Source organism: Chiloscyllium plagiosum, unplaced genomic scaffold (genome assembly GCF_037043375.1).
Source record: "Chiloscyllium plagiosum isolate Xiang-an unplaced genomic scaffold, Cpla_swu_hap1 HiC_scaffold_3, whole genome shotgun sequence".
Taxonomy (NCBI): Eukaryota; Metazoa; Chordata; class Chondrichthyes; order Orectolobiformes; family Hemiscylliidae; genus Chiloscyllium; species Chiloscyllium plagiosum.
In genome coordinates this window covers 99,533,871-99,555,864 of record NW_028270141.1, presented here as the reverse complement: position 1 = coordinate 99,555,864, position 21,994 = coordinate 99,533,871, and the positions used below count along the sequence as shown (strand labels likewise).

General features: G+C 43.1%; 2 protein-coding genes across 7 annotated transcripts in view; one reads left to right on the top strand and one right to left on the bottom strand.

Moving 5' to 3' along the window:
• Positions 1–1,047: 1,047 nt before the first annotated feature.
• On the bottom strand, positions 1,048–19,343 carry LOC148150628 (uncharacterized). 6 transcript variants are annotated; one of them, XR_015754044.1, is made up of 3 exons: positions 15,096–19,343; positions 4,253–4,382; positions 1,048–2,807 (listed from the first exon to the last, which is right to left on the bottom strand). XR_015754044.1 is itself a non-coding variant. In XM_087981856.1 (2 exons), the coding sequence occupies exon 1, from the start codon at positions 19,341–19,343 to the stop codon at positions 18,441–18,443; it is 903 nt and encodes a 300-aa protein (XP_087837982.1). In that variant the 3' UTR covers positions 11,147–12,184; positions 18,398–18,440. The 6 variants fall into 6 exon arrangements, 1 of the variants encoding a protein (XP_087837982.1); XR_015754045.1 differs by lacking the exon at positions 4,253–4,382; XR_015754038.1 differs by lacking the exons at positions 1,048–2,807; positions 4,253–4,382 and adding an exon at positions 11,147–12,184 and having other exon boundaries at positions 12,430–19,343.
• The window catches only part of pex7 (peroxisomal biogenesis factor 7), a 91,083-nt gene continuing 88,357 nt past the window's right edge, over positions 19,269–21,994 (top strand). The window contains exon 1 of the mRNA XM_043685974.2: positions 19,269–19,474. Within this exon, the coding sequence (XP_043541909.1) occupies positions 19,351–19,474 (124 nt within the window). The 5' untranslated portion in view covers positions 19,269–19,350. The remainder of the gene's footprint in view (positions 19,475–21,994) is intronic.

Here is a 21,994-nt window from a genome sequence, read left to right as displayed (position 1 = left end):
TGTCAGATACAACTCTTAGTCTCTCTATGAAAAAAATTGCTTTAACCAAATATGTAGCCTAGTTGTCAAATCTTAAACCACGTCTAAAGAGCTTGAAATTTCAATGTGATTAGTAATTCATTAGGAATGATGCACCTAACATTCTAGGAATGTGACATTTTAATTCAACATGATATAGCTATGAACGCCACTTGCCAAGAATTTTAGAAGTCAAGTATGTCTAAACACAAGCATTTGTCCTGAAAGGAAATAACAATTATGGTAAACACAAATAATCCTGAGTAATCTATTGTTAATGCTGTTTTGGTTTTATGGTACTTGAGTGATATAAGACCATATATGATTATTTACTGCACCGGAATCATTAATTACATCAAATCATAATTTAAATTGTGGCAGGTGATCGGTGGTTGGATATCATATATTAGGAAGCAAAGCTGATTTAATGTCACCTAAACTTAATTAATCTTTAGTTGATTTGCTGCTGCTCATAACGTTCTGTGTTACAGGTTTACCACTTCTGGCATTGTTTGCAGGGAGCAGTGGGATCTGTTGTATCCCATATAGAGTCAGAGATGTACAGCATGGAAACAGACCCTTCGGTCCAACCCGTCCATGCCGACCAGATATCCCAACCCAATCTAATCCCACCTGCCAGCACTCAGTCCATATCCCTCCAAACCCTTCCTATTCATATAACCATCAAATGCCTCTTAAATGTTGCAATTGTATCAGCCTCCACAACTTCCTCTGGCAGCTCATTCCATATATGTACCACCCTCTGTGTGAAAAAGTTGCCCCTTAGGTCTCTTTTATATCTTTCCCCTCTCACCCTAAACCTATGCCCTCTAGTTCTGGACTCCACACCCCAGGGGAAAGACTTTGTCTATTTACCCTATCCATGCCCCTCATAATTTTGTAAACCTCTATAAGGTCACCCCTCAGCCTCTGACGCTCCAGGGAAAACAGCCCCAGCCTGTTCAGTCTCTTCCTATAGCTCAAATCCTCCAACCCTGGCAACATCCTTGTAAATCTTTTCTGCACCCTTTCACGTTTCACAACATCTTTTCGATAAGAAAGAGACCAGAGTTGCACGCAATATTCCAACAGTGGCCTAACCAATGTCCTGTACAGCTGCAACATGACCTCCCAACTCCTGTACTCAATACTCTGACCAATAAAAGAAAGCATATCAAATGCCTTCTTCACTATCCTATCTACCTGCGACTCCACTTTCAAGGAGCTATGAACCTGTACTCCAAGGTCTCTTTGTTCAGCAACACTCCCTAGGACCTTACCATTAAGTGTATAAGTCCTGCTAAGATTTGCTTTCCCAAAATGCAGCACCTCGCATTTATCTGAATTAAACTCCATCTGCCACTTCTCTGCTCATTGGCCCATCTGGTCAAGATCCTGTTTTAATCTGAGGCAACCCTCTTCGCTGTCCACTACACCTCCAATTTTGGTATCATTTGCAAACTCACTAACTGTATGGCATAGTGTATTGGAGAATGGTAGCCATAATGTGGAGGTGCTGCTGTTGGGCTGGGCAAGTCAGAAGGTACGTGACACCAGGTTATAATCCTACAGGTTTATTTGAAATCAGAAGCTCTTGGAGTGCTGCTTCTTCATCAATTGACAATTTTATACAGCGTATTGTGGGGATTTATCTTCAATCTCGAATTCTGTGATTGTGTGCAAATTTGTACAATTTACATTTATGAGATTGATGATGATGTTGCAGTAAATTGTTACACTGGTCCCAATCTGATGGGTTGCAGGCACTGTCGACAGCTCAAAAGGCAAATTTCTAGATCTAGGAGATGTCCAGACAGTCCCACAATTCCAGAGTTAAAAACACACAACACCAGGTTATAGTCTAACAGATTTAACTGCAAGCACTAGCTTTCGGAGCGCTGCTCCCTGATGAGATTGACTCCACAACCACCTAATGAAGGAGCAGTGTTCCAAAAGCTAGTGCTTCCAATTAAACCTGTTGGACTGGCGTTGTATGATTTTTAACTTTGTAAACCCCAGTCCAACACTGGCATCTCCAAATCATGACCACAATTCCAGGTGAGTCTGGTAGGACATTTTATCCCCCATAGGACACTTTATATTCATTTAATTTGTAGCAGTATATGGTATAGCAGTTCAGTTTCACGACAAAATGTAAAACTGTTCGGTTTTTTCAATACAGAACATGATACTCCCAGGATCCTCACTAAAGTTACAACAGCAGGTTATATTTACTATGTTGATTTTATGTTATACAGCCCATGCAGTTTTACAATGGCCTGGTGCCCTTTTTATCCTGTGGCAAGAGGGCCTTCAGACACTGGCTTTATCCCCATGAGCAATGACTGCTCCAAGCTTTCGTGAGTCTTTCAGCACTTACTCCCAGATCTTGGAACGTGCCAATCTGGTCAAGGATAGCTCTTTGGAAAACCAGCAGGTTTCGGGCTGACCAAAGTGCAAATTTCACTGATTTGATAGTCTTCCAGGAGTAGTTGATATTTCTCTTGGTGTGCAATACAGTGGACAGCCTGTAGATTGTCAAGTATTGCAGTCAAGCAATGTCTTAATTTTAAAATCCTCACCTTTGTTTTCAAATTCCTCCATGTCCTTGCTGCTTCTTGCCTTTGGAATTTCCTCTAACCATACAACCCGCCAAAATATCTGTGCTCCTCTCATTCTGTCCTTTGGTGATTTCGGATTATTTGCTCCATCATTAGTGGCCATGCCTTTGTTGGCTAGGTCCCAGGTCCAAGAATTACCTCTCCACACATCTCTGCCTCACTTTCCTCCTTTAAGAAATGTGCAAAAATATTTTAGGAGTGTAATATTTTGTTTGAGGATTGAAGTTTTAAGTTAGGATTATGCAAGCATCTGGTTTGAGGAGCTGGTAAACTGACCTTGAGAAATTACAATTTAGAGGTGGTCTGTGCTTATTTAGTAAAAATCATTGAATCCCTACAGTACAGATAGAGACCATTCTGCCCATTAAGACTGCATCGACCCTCTAAAGAGTATCCCATCCCAAATTGGAAGTAGGAATAAGTCAAACAATGGGAAGCTTTTTTCTGAGCCAAGATGAAACTTCTACAATTATCTTCAGAAGGGGTTTAAATTGTTTGTGTTATTCCAGAAATATTTAGGAATGGGAATTAATGAGTTTGAGTCTCTGTCTGGGACACTTCAGGGATGCCATGTTACCATAGGAAGGCCGTGTTGGATTTTATGTATGTGAAACTTTATAGAAACAAGCAGTCAAAGCATTAAAGCAGATTTGAGACAAGCAGAGTAGTAAGACGGTACAATGGGTGAGTAATCCAGAGGCCCAGAGGCTCTGGGAGGAGAGGCTCTGATCCAACCACATCAGCAAGTGGAATTTAAGCTCCATCAATAAAATCTGGAATTTCCACTGAGATCATAATAAGATATTTCTTAAAACCCATTTGACCAAATGTTTGGTCATCTAGCCTAATACCTCCATATGTGGCTCAGCGTCTTACTTTGTATTATAATATTCTTCTGAAACAACTTGAGAGGTTTCATTACATTAATGAGACAACATTAATATATATTGTCGCTGTTATTGGATTAGTCGGCATGCACCTTTACAGAAACCATTGCATCTCCTTCCAGACCTACTTTGCAAAGGAAAATTCCAGAATGAGGTAGTTGAAAGTATCTCCTCCACTACAGACATCTTGAGGATGTTCTTGTGTAGACCACCGCTTGTTGGAAATTTTCATAAAAGCGATTGATGGTTGGCATAGTCCAAATAACTGGAAAGTACAATGGCAATATGACCATCTGAATGGGTATGTTAAAGGATGAGTTCAGAAGGATATGGATCAAGTGCTGGCAAATGAGACTAGATTAATTTAGGATAGCTAGTTGGCATGGGTGAATTAGGCTGAAGGGTCTGTTTCCATGCTGTACAGCTCTATGACTCTATGACTCCTTCACAACACAAGGATCAGAATAGAACTACAACTTGAATGAGAGTCTACATGCTTGATGTAGCCGCATACAATTTGGTTATCAGGATGAGGGTGACTTAGCATATTTTTATCCCCATTTGTGGAGAGAATTTTATCGTCTCTATGAACTTTGTCCGTTTATGAACTCCTGATAATGTGGAAGATGACTAGGGTGACTGTCACATCAGAGTAGAGTGTGGGCCATAACTGCACCATGTACAGAAACACTGAGAACACCTCATACTTGGCGAGTCATTCTTTACCGACAATGAAGAAGGATCACTGTTCCCACATGTCCATTTTCTGCTTCACTTTGGCTACATCCTCCTTCCAGTTCTTGGCATACTTCTCAGCCCTCCTGAACCAAATTGACAGCGCCATCAGGTAGTGTGGCTGGACAGTGAAGGGGACAAAAGTTCAGTCAGAGCAATTCACAAAGAGCATGGATTCATTCTCGCCCATAAATAAAATTGGCTCTCAAGGCCAATTTAAACTCTAGACAACTTTAGGTAGCAAAATGTGCTACCAATTTCTGACATAAAATAAGGGATCAGGGGAACAACATACAGCCCACTGAGCATCCACTGTCACTGAATATGCTCACAGCCAATCTGAGCCTCAATTCCACGTTCTCACTTACTCTCCATATCATTTGATTGTCTGAGTCCAAAAACGTTTATTTTTTCATTCGTGTGTGGGAAGCAGGTGCTGATTAAGCCAGCATTTATTGCCCATCCTTACCTGCCCCTGAGAAGGTAGTGGTGAGTCATTTTCTTGCAACTGCTACAGTCCATGTAATTGAAATATATCTGCAATGCCATAAGTGAGGGATTCCAGGGCTTTCATCCAGTAGCACAGAAGAAACAGTGAAACAATTCCAAGTCTGGATGTAAGTGGCTTGAAGGGGAACTTGCAGATGGTGATGTTCCCATATATCTGCTACCCCTATCCTTTGAGTTGGAAGTGGTTGTTGGTTTGGAAGGTGCTGTTGAAGGAGCCTTGCTGAATTTCAGCCGTGTATCTTGTAGATGATACACATTGCTGCTACTGAGCGTAGATGTGGATGTGGTGCCAATCAAATGGGTTCCCTTGTCTTGGATGACGCCAAACTTATAATGTCATAGAGATGTACAGCATGGAAACGGACCCTTCGGTCCATCCTGTCCATGCTGACTAGATATCCCAACCCAATCTAGCCTATATCCCTCCAAACCCTTCCTATTCACATACCCATCCAAATGCCTCCTGAATGTTGCAATTGTACCAGCCTCCACCACTTCCTCTGGCAGCTCATTCCATACACTGACCACCGTCTGTGTGAAAAAGTTGCCCCTTAGGTCTCTTTTATATCTTTCCCCTCTCACCCTAAACCTATGCCCTCTAGTTCTGGACTCCCTGACTCCAGAGAAAAGCCTTTGCCTATTTATCCTGTCCATACCCCTCATAATTTTGTAAACCTCTATAAGGTCACCCCTCAGCCTCTGATTCTCCAGGGAAAACAGCCCCAGCCTGTTCAGCCTCTCCCTGCAGCTCAAATCTTCCAACCTTGGCAATATCCTTGTAAATCTTTTCTGAACTCTTTCAAGTTTCACAACATCTTTCTGATAGGAAGGAGACTAGAATTGTATGCAATATTCCAACAGTGGCCTAACCAATGTCCTGTACAGCCGCAACATGACCTCCGAACTCCTGTACTCAATACTCTGACCAATAAAGGAAAGCATACCAAACGCCTTCCTCACTATCCTATCTACCTACAACTCCATTTTCAAGGAGCTATGAACCTGCACTCCAAGGTCTCTTTGTTCAGCAACACTCTCTAGGACCTTACCATTCAGTGTATAAGTCCTGCTAAGATTTGTTTTCCTAAAATGCACCACCTAGCATTTATCTGAATTAAACTCCATCTGCCACTTCTCAGCCCATTGGCCCATCTGGTCAAGATCCTGTTGCAATCTGAGGAAAACCTCCAATTTTGATGTCATTTGCAAATTTACTAACTGTACCTCTTATGCTCGCATCCAAATCATTTATGTAAATGACAAAAAGTAGAGGACCCAGCACTGATCCTTGTGGCACTCCACTTGTCACAGGCCTCCAGGCTGAAAACCAACCCTTCACCACCACCCTCTGTCTTCTACCTTTGAGCCAATTCTGTATCCAAATGGCTAATTCTCCCTGTATTCCGTGAGATCTAACCTTGAGAATCAGTCTCCCATGGGGAACCTTGTCGAACGCCTTACTGAAGTCCATATAGATCACATCTACTGCTCTGCCTTCAACATTCCTCTTTGTTACTTCCTCAAAAACTCAATCAAGTTTGTGAGACATGATTTCCCACGCACAAAGCCATGTTGACTATCCCTAATCAGTCCTTGCCTTTCCAAATACATGTACATCCTGTCCCTCAGGATTCCCTCCAACAACTTGCCAACCACCAAGGTCAGGCTCACTGGTCTATAGTTCCTTGGCTTGTCCTTACCACCTTTCTTTTATTATATAATATATTTTTATTAAGAAAAAATAGATTTTTAAATATTACAACAAATACAAAACAATGCAATTCAAAACAGTACAAAAATAGTACAAAACTAAACCCAAATAATAAAAAACATTCCCCGACCCACCCTCCTATACGAATGTATAAACATATATAGAGAAGTATAAAATTAAAAAAAACCTAAACTAGCTATTTAACTAACTAAATAAATACCTAACAACAAACAAATAAATAGTAATAACTCAGCCCAGCCAAACAAAACACTCATACATTCACAGTTCCTCCTCCCTGGATATTGGTCTCATGAAACACAATCGTTACGGTTATATAAAAGCCCTTGTTAGTGTGGCAGATAAATCTGTGTCCATGTATTTCAAAAAGGGTTGCCATGTCTTGTAAAAATTCTCAGTTTTGTGGTGTACCATATTTGTGAGAAAATCCAGGGGAATATGCTCCATAACAATCTTCCGCCAACCCGAAGGCCTGGGGAGTTTTCTGATATCCAACCTAGCAAGATATTCTTCCATGCACAGAATGTAAGAATATTAAAAAGTTTTTCCTGATGCGAGTCTGCAGGAAATACAATGGGTAGGCCCAAAAGGAGCAAAATAGGGTCCTTCTCCACCCCTACACCTAAAATTCTCCCCATTGCACCCACCACAGCGCTCCAATATGTTTGAAACCTGTCACAAGACCAAAGACAATGGGTAAGAGTACCTGTACAGACCTTGCACTTGGGACATGCTGAAGATACCCCTGGTTTAAATTTTGACAAACGGTCTGGGGCTAAGTGGACCCTGTGGAGAATCTTCAACTGTAAAGCATGGGTCCTATTGCAAGTTGATATCTTCCTTGCATTCTCCCAAATATCCTCCCATGTCTCTGAAGAAACGTCAACACCCAGCTCTCTTTCCCATATCTTGCAGAGTCGATCAGACTCATCTGAGGTGGCACCTCCCAATTGGTGATATAGAGTACTGACAGAGAGTTTACTCTTAGCCCTTAGTACTTCTCTTTCTATGTCAGATTTGTAGGGATCAGTCAAAAATGTGGTCTTTTTTTGAATAAAATCACTAACTTGAAAAAAACGAAAGAGGTCTCTATTAGGTAACTCTTACTTCCGTACTAACTGATCGAAGGACATCATTACATCTCCCTCAAATGAATCACCAATGCAAGATATACCCCTAGCTGCCCAACGTTTAAATCCTGAATCTATCATACCTGGTTGAAAACTCGGCATACCCACTAAAGGTGTAAACAAAGATGTTTTGCCAATATTACCTTCCCTCTGCTGAATTGCCCTCCATGCTTTAACAGTATTGATGACTATTAGGTTATGGCAATATTCCCTAACTGTCCTCACCTTGTCCAAAAACAGCAAACTGGTAAGGGGGCATCTTGCCTGGGGGACTTTGATATCTAGCCATATTGAAAGAGGGTCCCCACAAACCCAATCACTTACATAGGTCAAGAGCGAGCTTAATTGGTAATTTTTAATGTCCGGAAGGTCAACTCCCCCCAATCTGTGAGGCAACTGCAGTTTGGTTAATTTAATGAGGGGCCGTTTACGATGCCAGATATAGGAGCTGAACCAACTGTTCAGTCTCCTGAGTGTTTGTTTATTGAAAATCAGGGGGAGCATTCGTATAGGGTATAGCAAACGAGGGAGAATATTCATCTTAATAAACACTATCCGACCCAACCATGAGACTGGAAGTGCCTCCCATCTTTGGAGATCTTGTTTAGTTTTTTCAAATAATTGAGTAAAATTGGCTTTGAACAGCCAATCCAGAACTGGAGTAATGAATATGCCCAAATACACAAAACCCCCCTGTGACCACCTAAATGGGAATCTTTAGTCACTCTCAAGAGCCAACTCTTTCATAAGACCACCCATAGGCATAGCCTCTGATTTAGCAAAATTAATCTTATACCCTGAAAAAGCGCCAAACGCGTGAATGCATTGTATCAGGCAAGGCACTGAGACTGCTGGATTTGTCGAGAAAATTAGAACATCATCTGCATACAGCGAGATCTTATGTAATTTTGACCCCACGAGCTGATATATTGAGATCCCCAAAAATGGCCTCTGCCAACAGTTCAATCATCACCGTAAAAAGTAATGGTGAAAGGGGACAGCCCTGCCGGCTGCCCCTAGAAATATTAAAATTGCTTGATCGTACCCCGTTGGTAATGACCGCAGCGAGAGGTACACTGTAGAGAACCTTTACCCATCTTATGAAAACTTCGCCCAGACCAAAACCGGTCTAGAGTATAGAAAAGGTACGGCCACTCAACTCGGTCAAATGCCTTCTCTGCATCTAAAGAAATCACCAATCCCTGTATTGACTGCTGTTGGCATGCTTGAATTACATTAAGCAGCCTCCTAACATTATTGGAGGATCTGCGACCCTTTATGAAGCCCGTCTGATCCTCTTTAATAATAGAGGGTAACACAGTCTCCAGCCTTAACGCGAGAGCCTTAGAGAGGATCTTAAAGTCCACATTTAAGAGTGAGATGGGCCTGTATGAAGCACAGTCTTCCGGGTCCTTCCCTTTTTTAAGGATGAGTGAAATATTGGCCTCAGAGATGGTGGGAGACAAACATGACTGTATGAATCATTAAACATATTCAGCATTGGGCCTGACAGTATACTTATAAATTCCTTATAGAATTCACTGGGAAGTCCATCAGGACTGGGCGCCATTCCACTCTGAAGCTGCCTCACAGCTTCCTGCACTTCTTGCTTTGATAATGGGGCATTGAGAAAGGACTGTTGTTCGGGAGTCACACCCGGGAACTTCAGATCTCTAAAAAAGGATTCCATTTTGGCCTGCCCCTCCTCACAATTCTCAGACTGATATAACTTAGAGTAGAATCTCTGGAATGCCACATTAATCTTTTTAGAATCACATGTTAGGTTCCCAGACCGTTTCCTAATCGCTGTAATGGTTTGTGGGGCACTTCTCTTTCTGGCAAGGTATGCTAAGTATTTGCCTGGCTTGTCACCATGCTCGTATAACCTTTGCTTTGCAAAAGCCAGCTCCTCCTTTGCCGTCTGTGTGAGCAAGGAATTTAGTGTAGACTGCAGTGCCGTAACCCTCTGTAGTTTGACCAATGAGGGTCTGTCAAAGTAGGCCTTCTCGGCTGCCTTCAACCGTGATTCAAAGAGACGTTGCTGCTCACCCTTCTGCTGCTTCCTACTTGTAGAATATGAAATAACTAACCCTCTGGCATAAGCTTTGGCAGTTTCCCAGAGAACGGATGAGCTATCAACTGAGCCTATGTTGATGTCTAGGAATGCCCGAAATTCCCTAGAGAAATACTCCACAAACTTGCTGTCCATGAGAATAAAGGAGTCCATCCGCCAGTACCTTGAATCCACTGTAACATCCTTAATTTTAACCATGAGGTACACTGGAGCCTGATCAGAGATGGCAATATTACCAATCGTACAGGATGTCACCAGATCCAGGGTTACCACAGAGGTCAGAAAAAAATCAATCCTCGTGTGACATCTGTGCCGATTGGAGAAAAATGTGAAATCCCTACCTGTAGGGTGGAGACATCTCCAGATGTCCACCAACCCTAATTCCCCACACAAACCCAATAACTGTTTAGTTTGTGCAGAGGGTATTGAGGGACCTTTAGGCAACCTGACTACTGTGGGGTCCATGAGGCAGTTAAAATCTCCCCCTACAATGATGTGCCGAGACTTGAGACTTATCAGTTTAGAAAAAGCATCTACCAAGAATTTAAGAGGATGAGCTGGGGGACAATAAACATTTAAAATGCCATATTCTTCCCCATTTATCAAGGCTTTAAGAATTACAAACCTCCCGTATTCGTCTTTAACACATTCCAACAATTTAAATGAGAGATTTTTCCTTACCAATATAGCCACTCCCCTACTTCTGGTATTAAATGATAGACAATAGACAATAGATGCAGGAGTAGGCCATTCTGCCCTTCAAGCCTGCACCATGTAGCCTTGAATATTCATTTCCCAGGCCCTGTCCACTTGAAGCCACGTCTCAGTTATCCCCACAATATCGTATCTGCCAATTTCCAAAAGAGCCTCAAGCTCATCTATCTTATTTTCATCCATCTTATGATGAAAAATAAACTCAAAGCCATTCTGCTGTAATTTCAGATGCTCCTTGTCATCCAACTATGTCTCCTGTAACAAAGCAATATCCACCTTCTCCTTTCTAAGACTCAAGAGTACCTTCTTCCTCTTAATTGATGAGTGATTTCCCTTGATATTCCAGGTACACCATTTAATCAAATCATTAGCCATAATCTTCTGCAATTACATTTAAATTCCAGAGAGGAAGAATCTGAACCACAAATTGCTGAGCCTTAGTGTTGCATGGTCCACCAAATATAAAAACTACATAAACTAATACATTTAACAAACATACAAAATTATTAAAAATAGAAAAGAACAAAAACAGAAAACAAACCAACATATAAAACGCCAATAGCGCTGAGTAGGGGAATTCACCCCCTACCCGGAGGGGGCAACTACCCGTCCCGAACTGCCCATAAATAGGCATCTAACCACCTCAACCACCTTCACTTCTCCCAGCTAGAGCCGCATCGCAAGCACAAGCTAAAAAGAATAAACACCTCATAGAATATCAATATGAATAAAAAAACATTCTTTTATTTAAAAAAGGGGAATAAATACCCCATCCATCCTTTGGTATGTCCTAACTTAGAAATTTTTAATGTACATCTTAACCACCGCCAGACATAGTTTGAACCAAATTATTATCAATAGAGGCAAAAAAAAGGGGAAAAACAAAGCTCCAACTGGATTTCCTCCATTTCTTTTACAGAATGATAAACACATACCCAAGCAACGATATTTATACATATTGTTTAAATTAGGTTAGTTTGTCCACAAAGTCTCTTGCCTTCTCCGATGTGTCAAAGAGATGTATGGATCCATCTAAGGTGATCCGAAGCACTGCCAGATATCTCAGGGAGTACTGAATCCCAAGCTCATTCAATCTTCTCTTGACACCATCATACGATTTTCGTTTCTGGATAACCGCCGCTGAAAAGTCCTGAAAAAACATGATCTTAGACTCCTTGTAAGCTAGGGCCTTTGGATTCTTCCCCTGGAGTCTGGAAGCCTCCATGACTCTCTCCTTATCCCGGAACTGCACCAGGAAAGGACGAGGGCATTGACCCAGACCCGACCTCTGTGCTGCGACCCGGTGAGCCCTCTCATGCCAGTCTCCAAGTCAAGGAATTTCGGAAGCCAATCTTCAACAAATTCCACAAGCCAATCACCTTCCTTACCCTCAGGCAGACCGATGATCCGAATGTCTTTTCTCCTGCCCCTGTTTTCAAGATCATCCACTTGATCACACAAATTACGAACCTGCGTCTTCAGGGCTTGGATCTCATCCTCGGATGAACTGGCATCAGCTTCCACCTCTGTGACCCTGTGCTCCACCTCATCCGTTCTCTTCACCAGGTCTTCCAGCTGCTGCTCATGCTTCTGCAGCATGAGAGACTGGAGCCGGCTTCTCTTCAATCTGTTTCCCCAACATCTCGCGAGATTTTGAGAACTGGTTCACCAGGTCCTGGAGAGTAATCGGCTCCAAGGCTGCTGCAGGCTGAGCTGCAGACCCGGCCTCCGATGCTCCTCCTCCCTTTTTAGGCATTTCTGGACAGCTGAAAATACAGGTAAGTCAATTTTTAAATGTTTCTTGGGGCTCCGCAATCTTTCCAATGCCCCAAGAAATCCTGATGACCTGGGTTGGGTGGGTTGAAGGACCGTCCTGCTCCTGCTGCGATGTGAAGCTCTGCAGTGTGATCTTCTCAGATCGCCGCCATCTTAGATCCCCCCCCTCCCCCCTTACCACCGTTCTCAAACAGTGGGACCACGTTAGCCAACCTCCAGTCTTCCGGTACCTCACCTGTGACTATCGATGATACAAATATCTCAGCAAGAGGCCCAGCAATCACTTCTCTAGTTTCCCACAGAGTTCTCGGTCACACCTAATCAGGTCCTGAGGATTTATCCACCTTTACCCGTTTCAAAATATCCAGCACTTCCTCCTCTGTAATATGGACATATTGCAAGATGTCACCATCTATTTCCCTACAGTCTATATCTTCCGTATCTTTTCCACAGTAAATACTGATGCAAAATATTCATTTAGTATCTCCCCCATCTCCTGAGGATCCACACAAAGGCCACCTTGCTGATCTTTGAGGGACCCTATTCTCTCCCTAGTTACCCTTTTGTCCTTAATGTATTTGTAAAAACTCTTTGGATTCTCCTGAATTCTATTTGCCAAAGCTATCTCATATCCCCTTTTTGCCCTCCTGACTTCCCTCTTAAGTATACTCCCACTGCCTTTTTACTCTTCTGAGGATTCACTCAATCTATCCTGTCCATACCTTACATATGCTTCCTTCTTTTTCTTAACCAAACCCTCAATTTCTTTAGTCATCCAGCATTCTCTATAACTACCAGTCTTTCCTTTCACCCTGACAGAAAAATACTTTCTCTGGATTCTCGTTATCTCATTTCTGAAGGCTTCCCATTTTTCAGCCGTACCCTTTACCTGCGAACATCTGCCTCCAATCAGCTTTTGAAAGTTCTTGCCTAATACCGTCAAAATTGGCCTTCCTCCAATTTAGAACTTCAACTTTTAGATCTGGTCTATCTTTTTCCATCACTATTTTAAAACTAATAGAATTATGGTCGCTGGCCCCAAATTGCTCCTCTACTGAAACCTCAGTCACTTGCCCTGCCTTATTTCCCAAGAGTAGGTCAAGTTTTGCACCTTCTCCAGTAGGTACATCCACATACTGAATCAGAAAATTGTCTTGTACACACTTAACAAATTCCTCTTCATCTAAACCCTTAACACTATTGCAGTCCCAGTCTATGTTTGGAAAGTTAAAATCCCTACCATAACCACCCTATTATTCTTTCAGATAGCTAGGATCTCCTTAAGTTTGTTTCTCAATTTCCCTCTGACTATTAAGGGGTCTATAATACAATGCCAATAAGGTTATCATCTCTTTCTTATTTCTCAGTTCCACCCAAATAACTTCCATGGATGTATTTCCAGGAATATCCTCCCTCAGCACAGCTGTAAAGCTATCCCTTATCAAAAATGTCACTCCCCCTTCTATCTTGCCTCCCTTTCGATCCTTCCTGTAAGATTTGTATCCTGGAACATTAAGCTGCCAGTCCTGTCCATCCCTGAGCCATGTTTCTGTAATTGCTATGATATCCCACTCCCATGTTCCTAATCATGCCCTGGGTTCAACTGCCTTCAATGTTAGGCCCCTTGCATTGAAATAAATGCAGTTTAATTTATTAGTCCTACCTTGTCCCTGCCTGCCCTGATTGTTTGACTCTCTTCTGTTCCCAACTGTACCAGTCTCAGATTGATCTCTTTCATCACTATCTTCCTGGGTCCCACATCCCCAAGTTTAAATCCTCCCAAGCAGTTCTATCAAGTCTCCCTGCCAGGATATTAGTCCCCTTCCAATTTAGGTGCAATCCATCCTTCTTGTACAGGTCACTTCGACCCCAAAAGAGATTCCAATGATCCAAAAATGTGAATCCTTCTCCCATACACCAGCTCCTCAGCCATGTATTCATCTGCTCGATCCTCCTATTCCTGCCCTCACTAGCTCGTAGCACCAAGAGTAATCCAGATATTACCACACATGAGGACCTCCTTTTTAAATTTCTGCCTAACTTTTTGTAATCTCCCTTCAGAATCTCAACCTTTTTCCTTCCTATGTCGTTGTTTCCAATGTGTACAGTGACCTCCTGCTGGACTCTCTCCCCTGTGAGAACATAATGCGTCCTCTCTGAGACATCCTTGATCCTGGCACCAGGGAAGCAACATACCATTCTGCTTTTTCGCTGCTGGCCACAGAAATGGCTGTCTGTACCTCGGATTGGAGAATCCCCTCACAATTGATCTCTTGGAACCCGACGTACCCTTCATTGCATTAGAGCCAGTCTCAATCCCAGAAACTTGGCTGTTCATGCTACATTCCCCTGAGAACCCATCACCCCCTACATTTTCCAAAACAGCATACCTGTTTGAAATAGGTATATCCACAAAAAGCTCCTGCACTAGCTGCCTACCTCTCTTACCTTTCCTGGAGTTAACCCATCTATGTGACTGTACCTGAGACTTTCCCCCTTTCCTATAAGTGCCATCCATCACATTCTGTTGCTGTTGCAAATTCCTCGTTGCTTCTCTCTCTCCAACCGATCCATTCAATCTGATAAGATTCACAACCAACTGCGTTTATTGCAGGTATAATCCGCAGTAACCCTTAAACTCTCTTTAATCATCTACATCTGACAAGGAGCATATATCACTCTACTAAAGGCCATTTTTGCTTTTTCACAATCTACAGACCCAGAAAATAACACCGTCTTATTCCTCTACAACTACTGCTCCAGGTTAAATTAATAGGTATGGCTTATATTTTAAATTTAATCAAAAGACCTATCTCCAAAAACATATAATCAAGAAAGAACCCACTCTACTCACTACTGCAGACTCTCTGCAGGCCACACTTAAAACAACGATTAACTTACCTGCTTCTGTGCTGTGAACTTCGCCCAACAGTTCCTCCAAAATCAGTTGTGAATTTCACTATTCGTTAATTTTCCCAGATGCACTCCGATGTTCAGCGATACATGAATTCAAAACAGCAAAGGCAGTAACTGTGCAGGTTTTCTCTCTCTCTCTCCTGCAATGACCTCACCATGTGCTTCCTTTGTCTGTTCTTCTGCCTTTTAAAACTGCTGTTGTTTTGACTTTTTTTTTCCAAAGTTCCAAAACAATGCAACAGCATATAAAACAGTAATTGCTGCTCCCGGAATTTGAGGAAATCACCTCCAGCACCTAAATTACTTCAGAAAAGGAGCAGCTGTTACAGCCAGAAATTTTTCCTGTCCTCCATCTTGGAGTTCTCCAGGCAAGGTGCCTACTCGAGTGTTGTTGGAGCTACATCCATCCAGCCAAGTTGGCAGTATTTTGCTATGTCCCTGAATTGTGCCTGTACATGGAGAATACACTTTGAGGAATTAGGATCTGAGTTACTTGCTGTATGATTCCTGGAGTTCGACCTGCTCAATAACAGGTAACCACAGTATTGTTATGGTGAATCAAGTTCAGTTTCTGGTCAATGGTAAGCTCCCAGGATGCTGATAGTAGAAGATTAAGTGATGATAATGTCATTGATTATCAGAGAGTGATGGCTGGATTCTCTCTTGTTGGAGATGGTCATTGCTTGGAATTTATGTGGTGTGAATGTTGTATGCCACTTGTCAGTCCAAACATGGATATTATCCCAGTCTTGCTGCATTTGGAGTGAACTGCTTCAGTATCTGAGGAGTGTTAGAACGCTCACTGATTTTTCATTATTTTTATTCTTTTATCAGTTTTGGTTTGGAGTTATGAACTGGGTTGGAATGGACTTGGGGACAGCTTGTGGTCAAAGGAAACAAAACAGACCAAATGAGTTTTTGAAGCCAGGTCTGGAAGCTAATTGCGGGCTGATTCTGAATTAAGAGGGTTTGAACAGATACAGTGACCCGGGGAAGAACATAGTGTTTAAGAAGGTAACAGAAGCTAGCTATTAATGAGGTCAGTACCTGGGAATTGGTTTTGGTAATTCTGAGGGAGACCCTAAGTTCAAGCAGATGGCAGTTATTCAATGGTAAATGAAGCCTCAGGAAGAGATGATCAATTGATCAGGGTAGAATCAGAATTGAAGTTGTTTTAGAATCATAGAATCCCTACAGTGTGGGAGCAGTCATTTGGCTCAAGTACAATCTAACCCTCCAGACAGCATCCCACCCACAGCCATCCCCTTGCCTCTGCTATTTGATATATGCTGTGGTGTGTCCATCAGACTTTTACCACTATTTCAATTCCAGGTGTAAGAAATAACTTGTGCATGTATTGTAGATTGTATTACTGTTTTAATGTTCTATAGTAAATATTACTGTACATTGTTCAAAACAATGGAATTGTATGGTTTTCTTTTAGTAAATCCAATGAATCTCTCACTTTGTTTACTTTCAAAAATAAAAGTTGGTCTGGAATCAGATAGTTATAAAACATTGGTGCTTTGATCAGGGATAGTGACATATGGGAGGACATTATTTTGAAACTGGGGCCCCTTGTTGTAGATTGAAGTCCTCTTAGAATTCAATGTTTCAATAAAACCACCTCTCATCGAGGTGACTAGGTTTTTAAAAGTGTGGATTAGTAGTGGCTCTACTCCTGGGCAGTAATTTCAAGATTCAATGCTCAGACATGGCCAGTCAGCATAAACTCAGTAGAAAGGAATAAAAACAAAATACCGCGTATGCTTGAAATCTGAAATAAAAACAGTAGGAACTGGAGAAACTTAGCAGGTCCGGCAGCATCTGGGGAAGAGAGAGAAAAAGATAAGTTTCGAGTCCGATATAACTTTTCTCTCCACAGATGCTTGGGAATCTGCTGAGTTTCTTCATCACTCTGTTTTAACCACAACAGCGTAGAGGGGTTTGGTATGTGGTTAGGAAGGGATTTGGAAATGATGAACAGTATTCAGTATTTGATGTTGCCTGGGAGGTGGCTTAGGAAGAAATGGGAGCATTCCCTGGAGTGTTGGAGGCTGAGCGGTAACCTTATAGAGGTTTATAAAATTGAGGGGCATGGATAGGATACATAGAGAAAGTCTTTTCCCTGGGGTCCAGAGCTAGAGAGCATAGGTTTATGGTGAGAGTGGAAAGATATAAAAGAGACCTACGGGGCAATGTTTTGACACAGAGGTGTGGTACATGTATGGAATGAGCTGCCAGAGGAAGTGGTGGATGCTGTACATCTCTATGACTCTATGTTCCAAACATTAACTCGGCCTCACCTGCAGAGTATTTTCAGCACCTGTAGTATTTTGCTTTTTTAAAAAAAATTTTTTCAGTCAGTACAGAATCAGTGCCTTAAACAGAGGAGACTCTGAATCCCCTAGTTATTTTTTTCTTATATTTATTTACCCCCACATTACCGCCTAATTGCGGTAGTGCTCATATTTTCCCCAGCATCCATGTTGTGTGCGTACAGGTGTGAGAGACAGTGTACAAATCTTTATTCAATTTCCACCACCAGGGAGAAAGGAAACACCAGGGTGGCCAGTGACAAGCAGTGCCCTTCTCAGAGGGCATTGCTACGTGATCAAACAGTGAAGGGGAGGGCAGGGATTAAATCAAAATAGAGTTGGAGAAGGAAATAATATACTCCACTCCCTGGGGTGCCCATCTCTCCCTGAAAATCTTTCAGGGTGTTGGTGGAGACCGCGTGCTCCTTCTCCAGGGACACCTGGGCTCTAACATAACCACAGAAGAGGGACAGGCAATTGGCCATAATTACCCCTCCACTGCCCGCTGCCTGGAACTGTCTATGGCCAGGCCCAGGAGCAGACACACGAGGTCCTCTGACCTAGCCTTCCTCCTCCGCATGGGGTGCCCAAAGATCAGGAGCGTGGGACTGAAGTGCAACCAAAAACAGAGAAGGATTTAAAGTAAATCAGAAAGGGACTGTAAATATCCACACCAAATATATACATGATCCACGGACACCACAGAACAAGCAGTTGGGCTGAGAATCGGTGAACCACCGCAATCTGCGGTTGCAGGGGACCGCTGCGTGCAGCACCTTCCACCCCATATCCCTGAGAGAGGGGGAAGAGGACTCCCGCGGAGAGAGCCCTCCACTGAGCAGCGTTTTGCTTTTATTGTGCTTGATAATTCACCCTCATTCCTACTTTACAAATAATGTTATTTTGCTTCTGGCTGAATGAAAGGTGTTTCCTTTCGTTTGAAATAACTGTTGCGACAACTCTCAGTACCTGCTAACATGATTAGCTCAACGGCACTTTTGTTTTCTTTTAGTCAGTGGAAATCGTGCTGGTTGCCAGCTTGTTCTGCAGTTGCGATATTAGCTTCTACTCCCTGCTCGCGACCCCCGGGCTCGGGTTCCATTCCCCGCCAGCGCTCGCGGCTCCCGGGTTCGGGTTCCATTCCCCGCCAGCGCTCGCGGCTCCCGGGCTCGGGTTCCATTCCCCTCCAGCGCTCGCGGCTCCCGGGTTCGGGTTCCATTCCCCGCCAGCGCTCGCGGCTCCCGGGTTCGGGTTCCATTCCCCGCCAGCGCTCGCGGCTCCCGGGTTCGGGTTCCATTCCCCGCCAGCGCTCGCGGCTCCCGGGTTCGGGTTCCATTCCCCGCCAGCGCTCGCGGCTCCCGGGTTCGGGTTCCATTCCCCGCCAGCGCTCGCGGCTCCCGGGTTCGGGTTCCATTCCCCGCCAGCGCTCGCGGCTCCCGGGTTCGGGTTCCATTCCCCGCCAGCGCTCGCGGCTCCCGGGTTCGGGTTCCATTCCCCGCCAGCGCTCGCGGCTCCCGGGTTCGGGTTCCATTCCCCGCCAGCGCTCGCGGCTCCCGGGTTCCATTCCCCGCCAGCGCTCGCGGCTCCCGGGTTCGGGTTCCATTCCCCGCCAGCGCTCGGGTTCTATTCCCCACCAGCGCTCGCGGCTCCCGGATTCGGGTTCCATTCCCCGCCAGCGCTCGCGGCCCCCGGGCTTAGATTCCATTCCCCGCCAGCGCTCCCGGCCCCCGTTCTCAGGTTCCATTCCCCGCCAGCGCTCGCGGCACCCGAAGGCAAGGGCTTCACAACATTTCCGGGTAAGCGCATCATGCGGCCTTCTGTCCAGGGCGTCTAGTCTCCTCCCCTTCCGCAGGTCAAAGGCCTGGAGAGATGGAGTAGGAATTCCGTGGCTGACGACTAACTTTGGACAGTTCATCGTGAGAATGGGGGACAGTGCTTTAGTTAAAACCTTCCGGGTGCCTGCACGACACGGTTATGCCGTGGAGCTCTCTCCTTATTTCCCCTCCAGACTGGCCTGCGCTACCTCTCAATACTATGGAATAGCAGGTACTGTGCTGGGCAGTGTATGGGAGAACGCTTGTGTCTTAACTCGACTGTCAGGGAAATGCTAGATGCGTCTGTGACCTACGCTGTCTCACGTAGTTTAGTAGGTGGAATTGTAAGTTAAGAGTTGAGGAAACGTTCAAAAACAGATGACATTTTCACATCAAGAATGAGCTGTCAATTCAGAAGTACCGTAATGGAATTTGATAGGCCATATTAATAGGCAAAAGGTAAAATTAATAGGCAATATTAATGCACTGCTGAAGAATATTATTTTGCATTTTTACACACTATGTAATTATTAGAGATGAAAATAGTAATGAGTTTCTCCAGCATTTTCTGTTTTGTTTCAGTTTTCAGCATCCGCAGTTCTATGTTTTATTTCACTTTCAAATAATTCTGTTACAAACGTTTGATTAAAACTGCATTAAACGAATAACAGGGTTCATTTTGGGACACAGCTATGTGAATTTCTTTATTAAATTACTGATTCCAACAAGTCAGCGTGTTTTACTCAGATGTTGGAGCTTTATGAGGTGTTTCTTGTTACTCGCCATGGGGATGGTGGACTAATAGATTTTTACTCGGCATATTGATTGTAGGACTGAGTGGCACAACCACCTGATGAAGGAGCAGTGCTCCGAAAGCTAGTGCTTCCAAATAAACCTGTTGGACTATAACCTGGTGTTGTGTGATTTTCAACTTTGTACACCCCAGTCGAACACCGGCACCTCCAAACCATGAGGATATAGACCATTCCTAGCTCTTTAGAAATAATACAGCATGATGAAAGACATTTTTATGCCTCTTTATAGTTATTCAAATTATTATTTTTTCTGAAACTAAATATTAACTATCTCCTTTTGTAAATGAAGAGACTTTCACAGTATATTTTCTTTAGGAATTAGGACTGTATACTAAACCCCAGAGTAATGAAACTCTGGTAGAATAATCTCATTTACTAATTCAGAATGCAAAGTAAAGGTTTTTGTGGCAAAAAAGATTAATACTAGACATTTCACTGACCAACATATGGCATGATATACAAGTTCAGCACATTTTGGTTTTAACTGTCCATTCATTCTAGATCTTCTGGGGTCTTTTGTTTTGGTTCCTTGAACTTGGTCTCTTGACGTACCATGTCTTTTGAAATATTAAGTTAGCCGATTGAACTGTAAGTGCATATAATCCCCAACCTGTGATAATCATTTTAGTCACTTTTGGATTCTTATGGTAACCCCAAGCCCAGACCAAAAAAACATTCATTGGCAATGTCATATGCAAATACTGACTCCCAAATGTGCATACCTAATTTGGATTCCCCTCACAAATTTGCCTGAACAAAACTGTAAACAATTTTGTTGGAGAACTGAAATAACTTCACAGAGGCCAGTATCTCTTCATTAAGTTACCCTTGGGGTGGCACTGTGACTCAGTGTATAGCACTGCTGCCTCATAGCACCAGGGACCTGGGTTCGATTCCAGCCAGTCTGCATGGAGTTTGCACATTCTCCCTATGTCTACGTGGGTTTCTTCTGGGTGCTCCAGTTTCCTCCCACAGTGCAAAGTTATACAGGTTAGGTGAATTGGCTGTGCTAAATTACCCATAGTGTTCAGGAATGTGTAGGTTAGATGCATTAGTCAGGAGTAAATATAGGTAGGGGAATGATTCTGGGTGGGTTATTCCTTGGAGGGTTGGTGTGGACTTGTTGGGCTGAATGGCTTGTTTCCACACCATGGGGTTTGTATGATTTATTTACATGTGGGAAGTCCTTGATGCTGACAAAGCCTCATCAGAATCAGCACCCAGTGTCAGAATCTCTGGCACTGTTTTTTTTTGTCAGCCACGGCTCCTTGATTGGATCAGGTTAACAGCCCCAATCAGGGAACTCTTGTTCTGTAAAGTCCAATTGGCTGACTTTGTTACAATCATGACAAAAAATTCTAAATAAACAGTACTTCAGAAGTTTGATTTAATGGAAATAAATGGAGTGACAAATGTCTCAAGAGAACAATGATTTAGATGTGCAGCAGTTATGAAGCCATTTGTTCTTTAAGACAAAGCAAGGTTTCACGAATGTATGCAAACTCCTGAAATAACGTTTCAGAAACTTCACACTTTTGTGAAAAAGCTGAGTTGATAATACTGATGCACTATATTTTGAGAGCACTGTCTACACAGTAGACTTTATTTCAAAACCTTGTCTTTTAAAGATAGCTTCCAACATTAAGTAGGTTTCGGCCTTGATTCAGTTACAGCACCTTTGTGTCTTGATCTAAGGTTGCTGGTTCAAGTCTCACTCTAGGTTTCAAGTGACAGTGATGGGCAGTTGATGGAGAAGATCCATCATTGGCAATGAGGTTAAGTTGTGGAGAGGAGAATTTGGAAAGGTCATGTGGAGGAGGGGTGTGAAGAACATAGTTTACTAGTAGAGCACAGATAAGCATTACTGATCTCATGGCAAGTTTTAAAAAAAAGGTCAAAACCTCCTTTCCTAGATCCACTTTAGCCATCTTTTGATG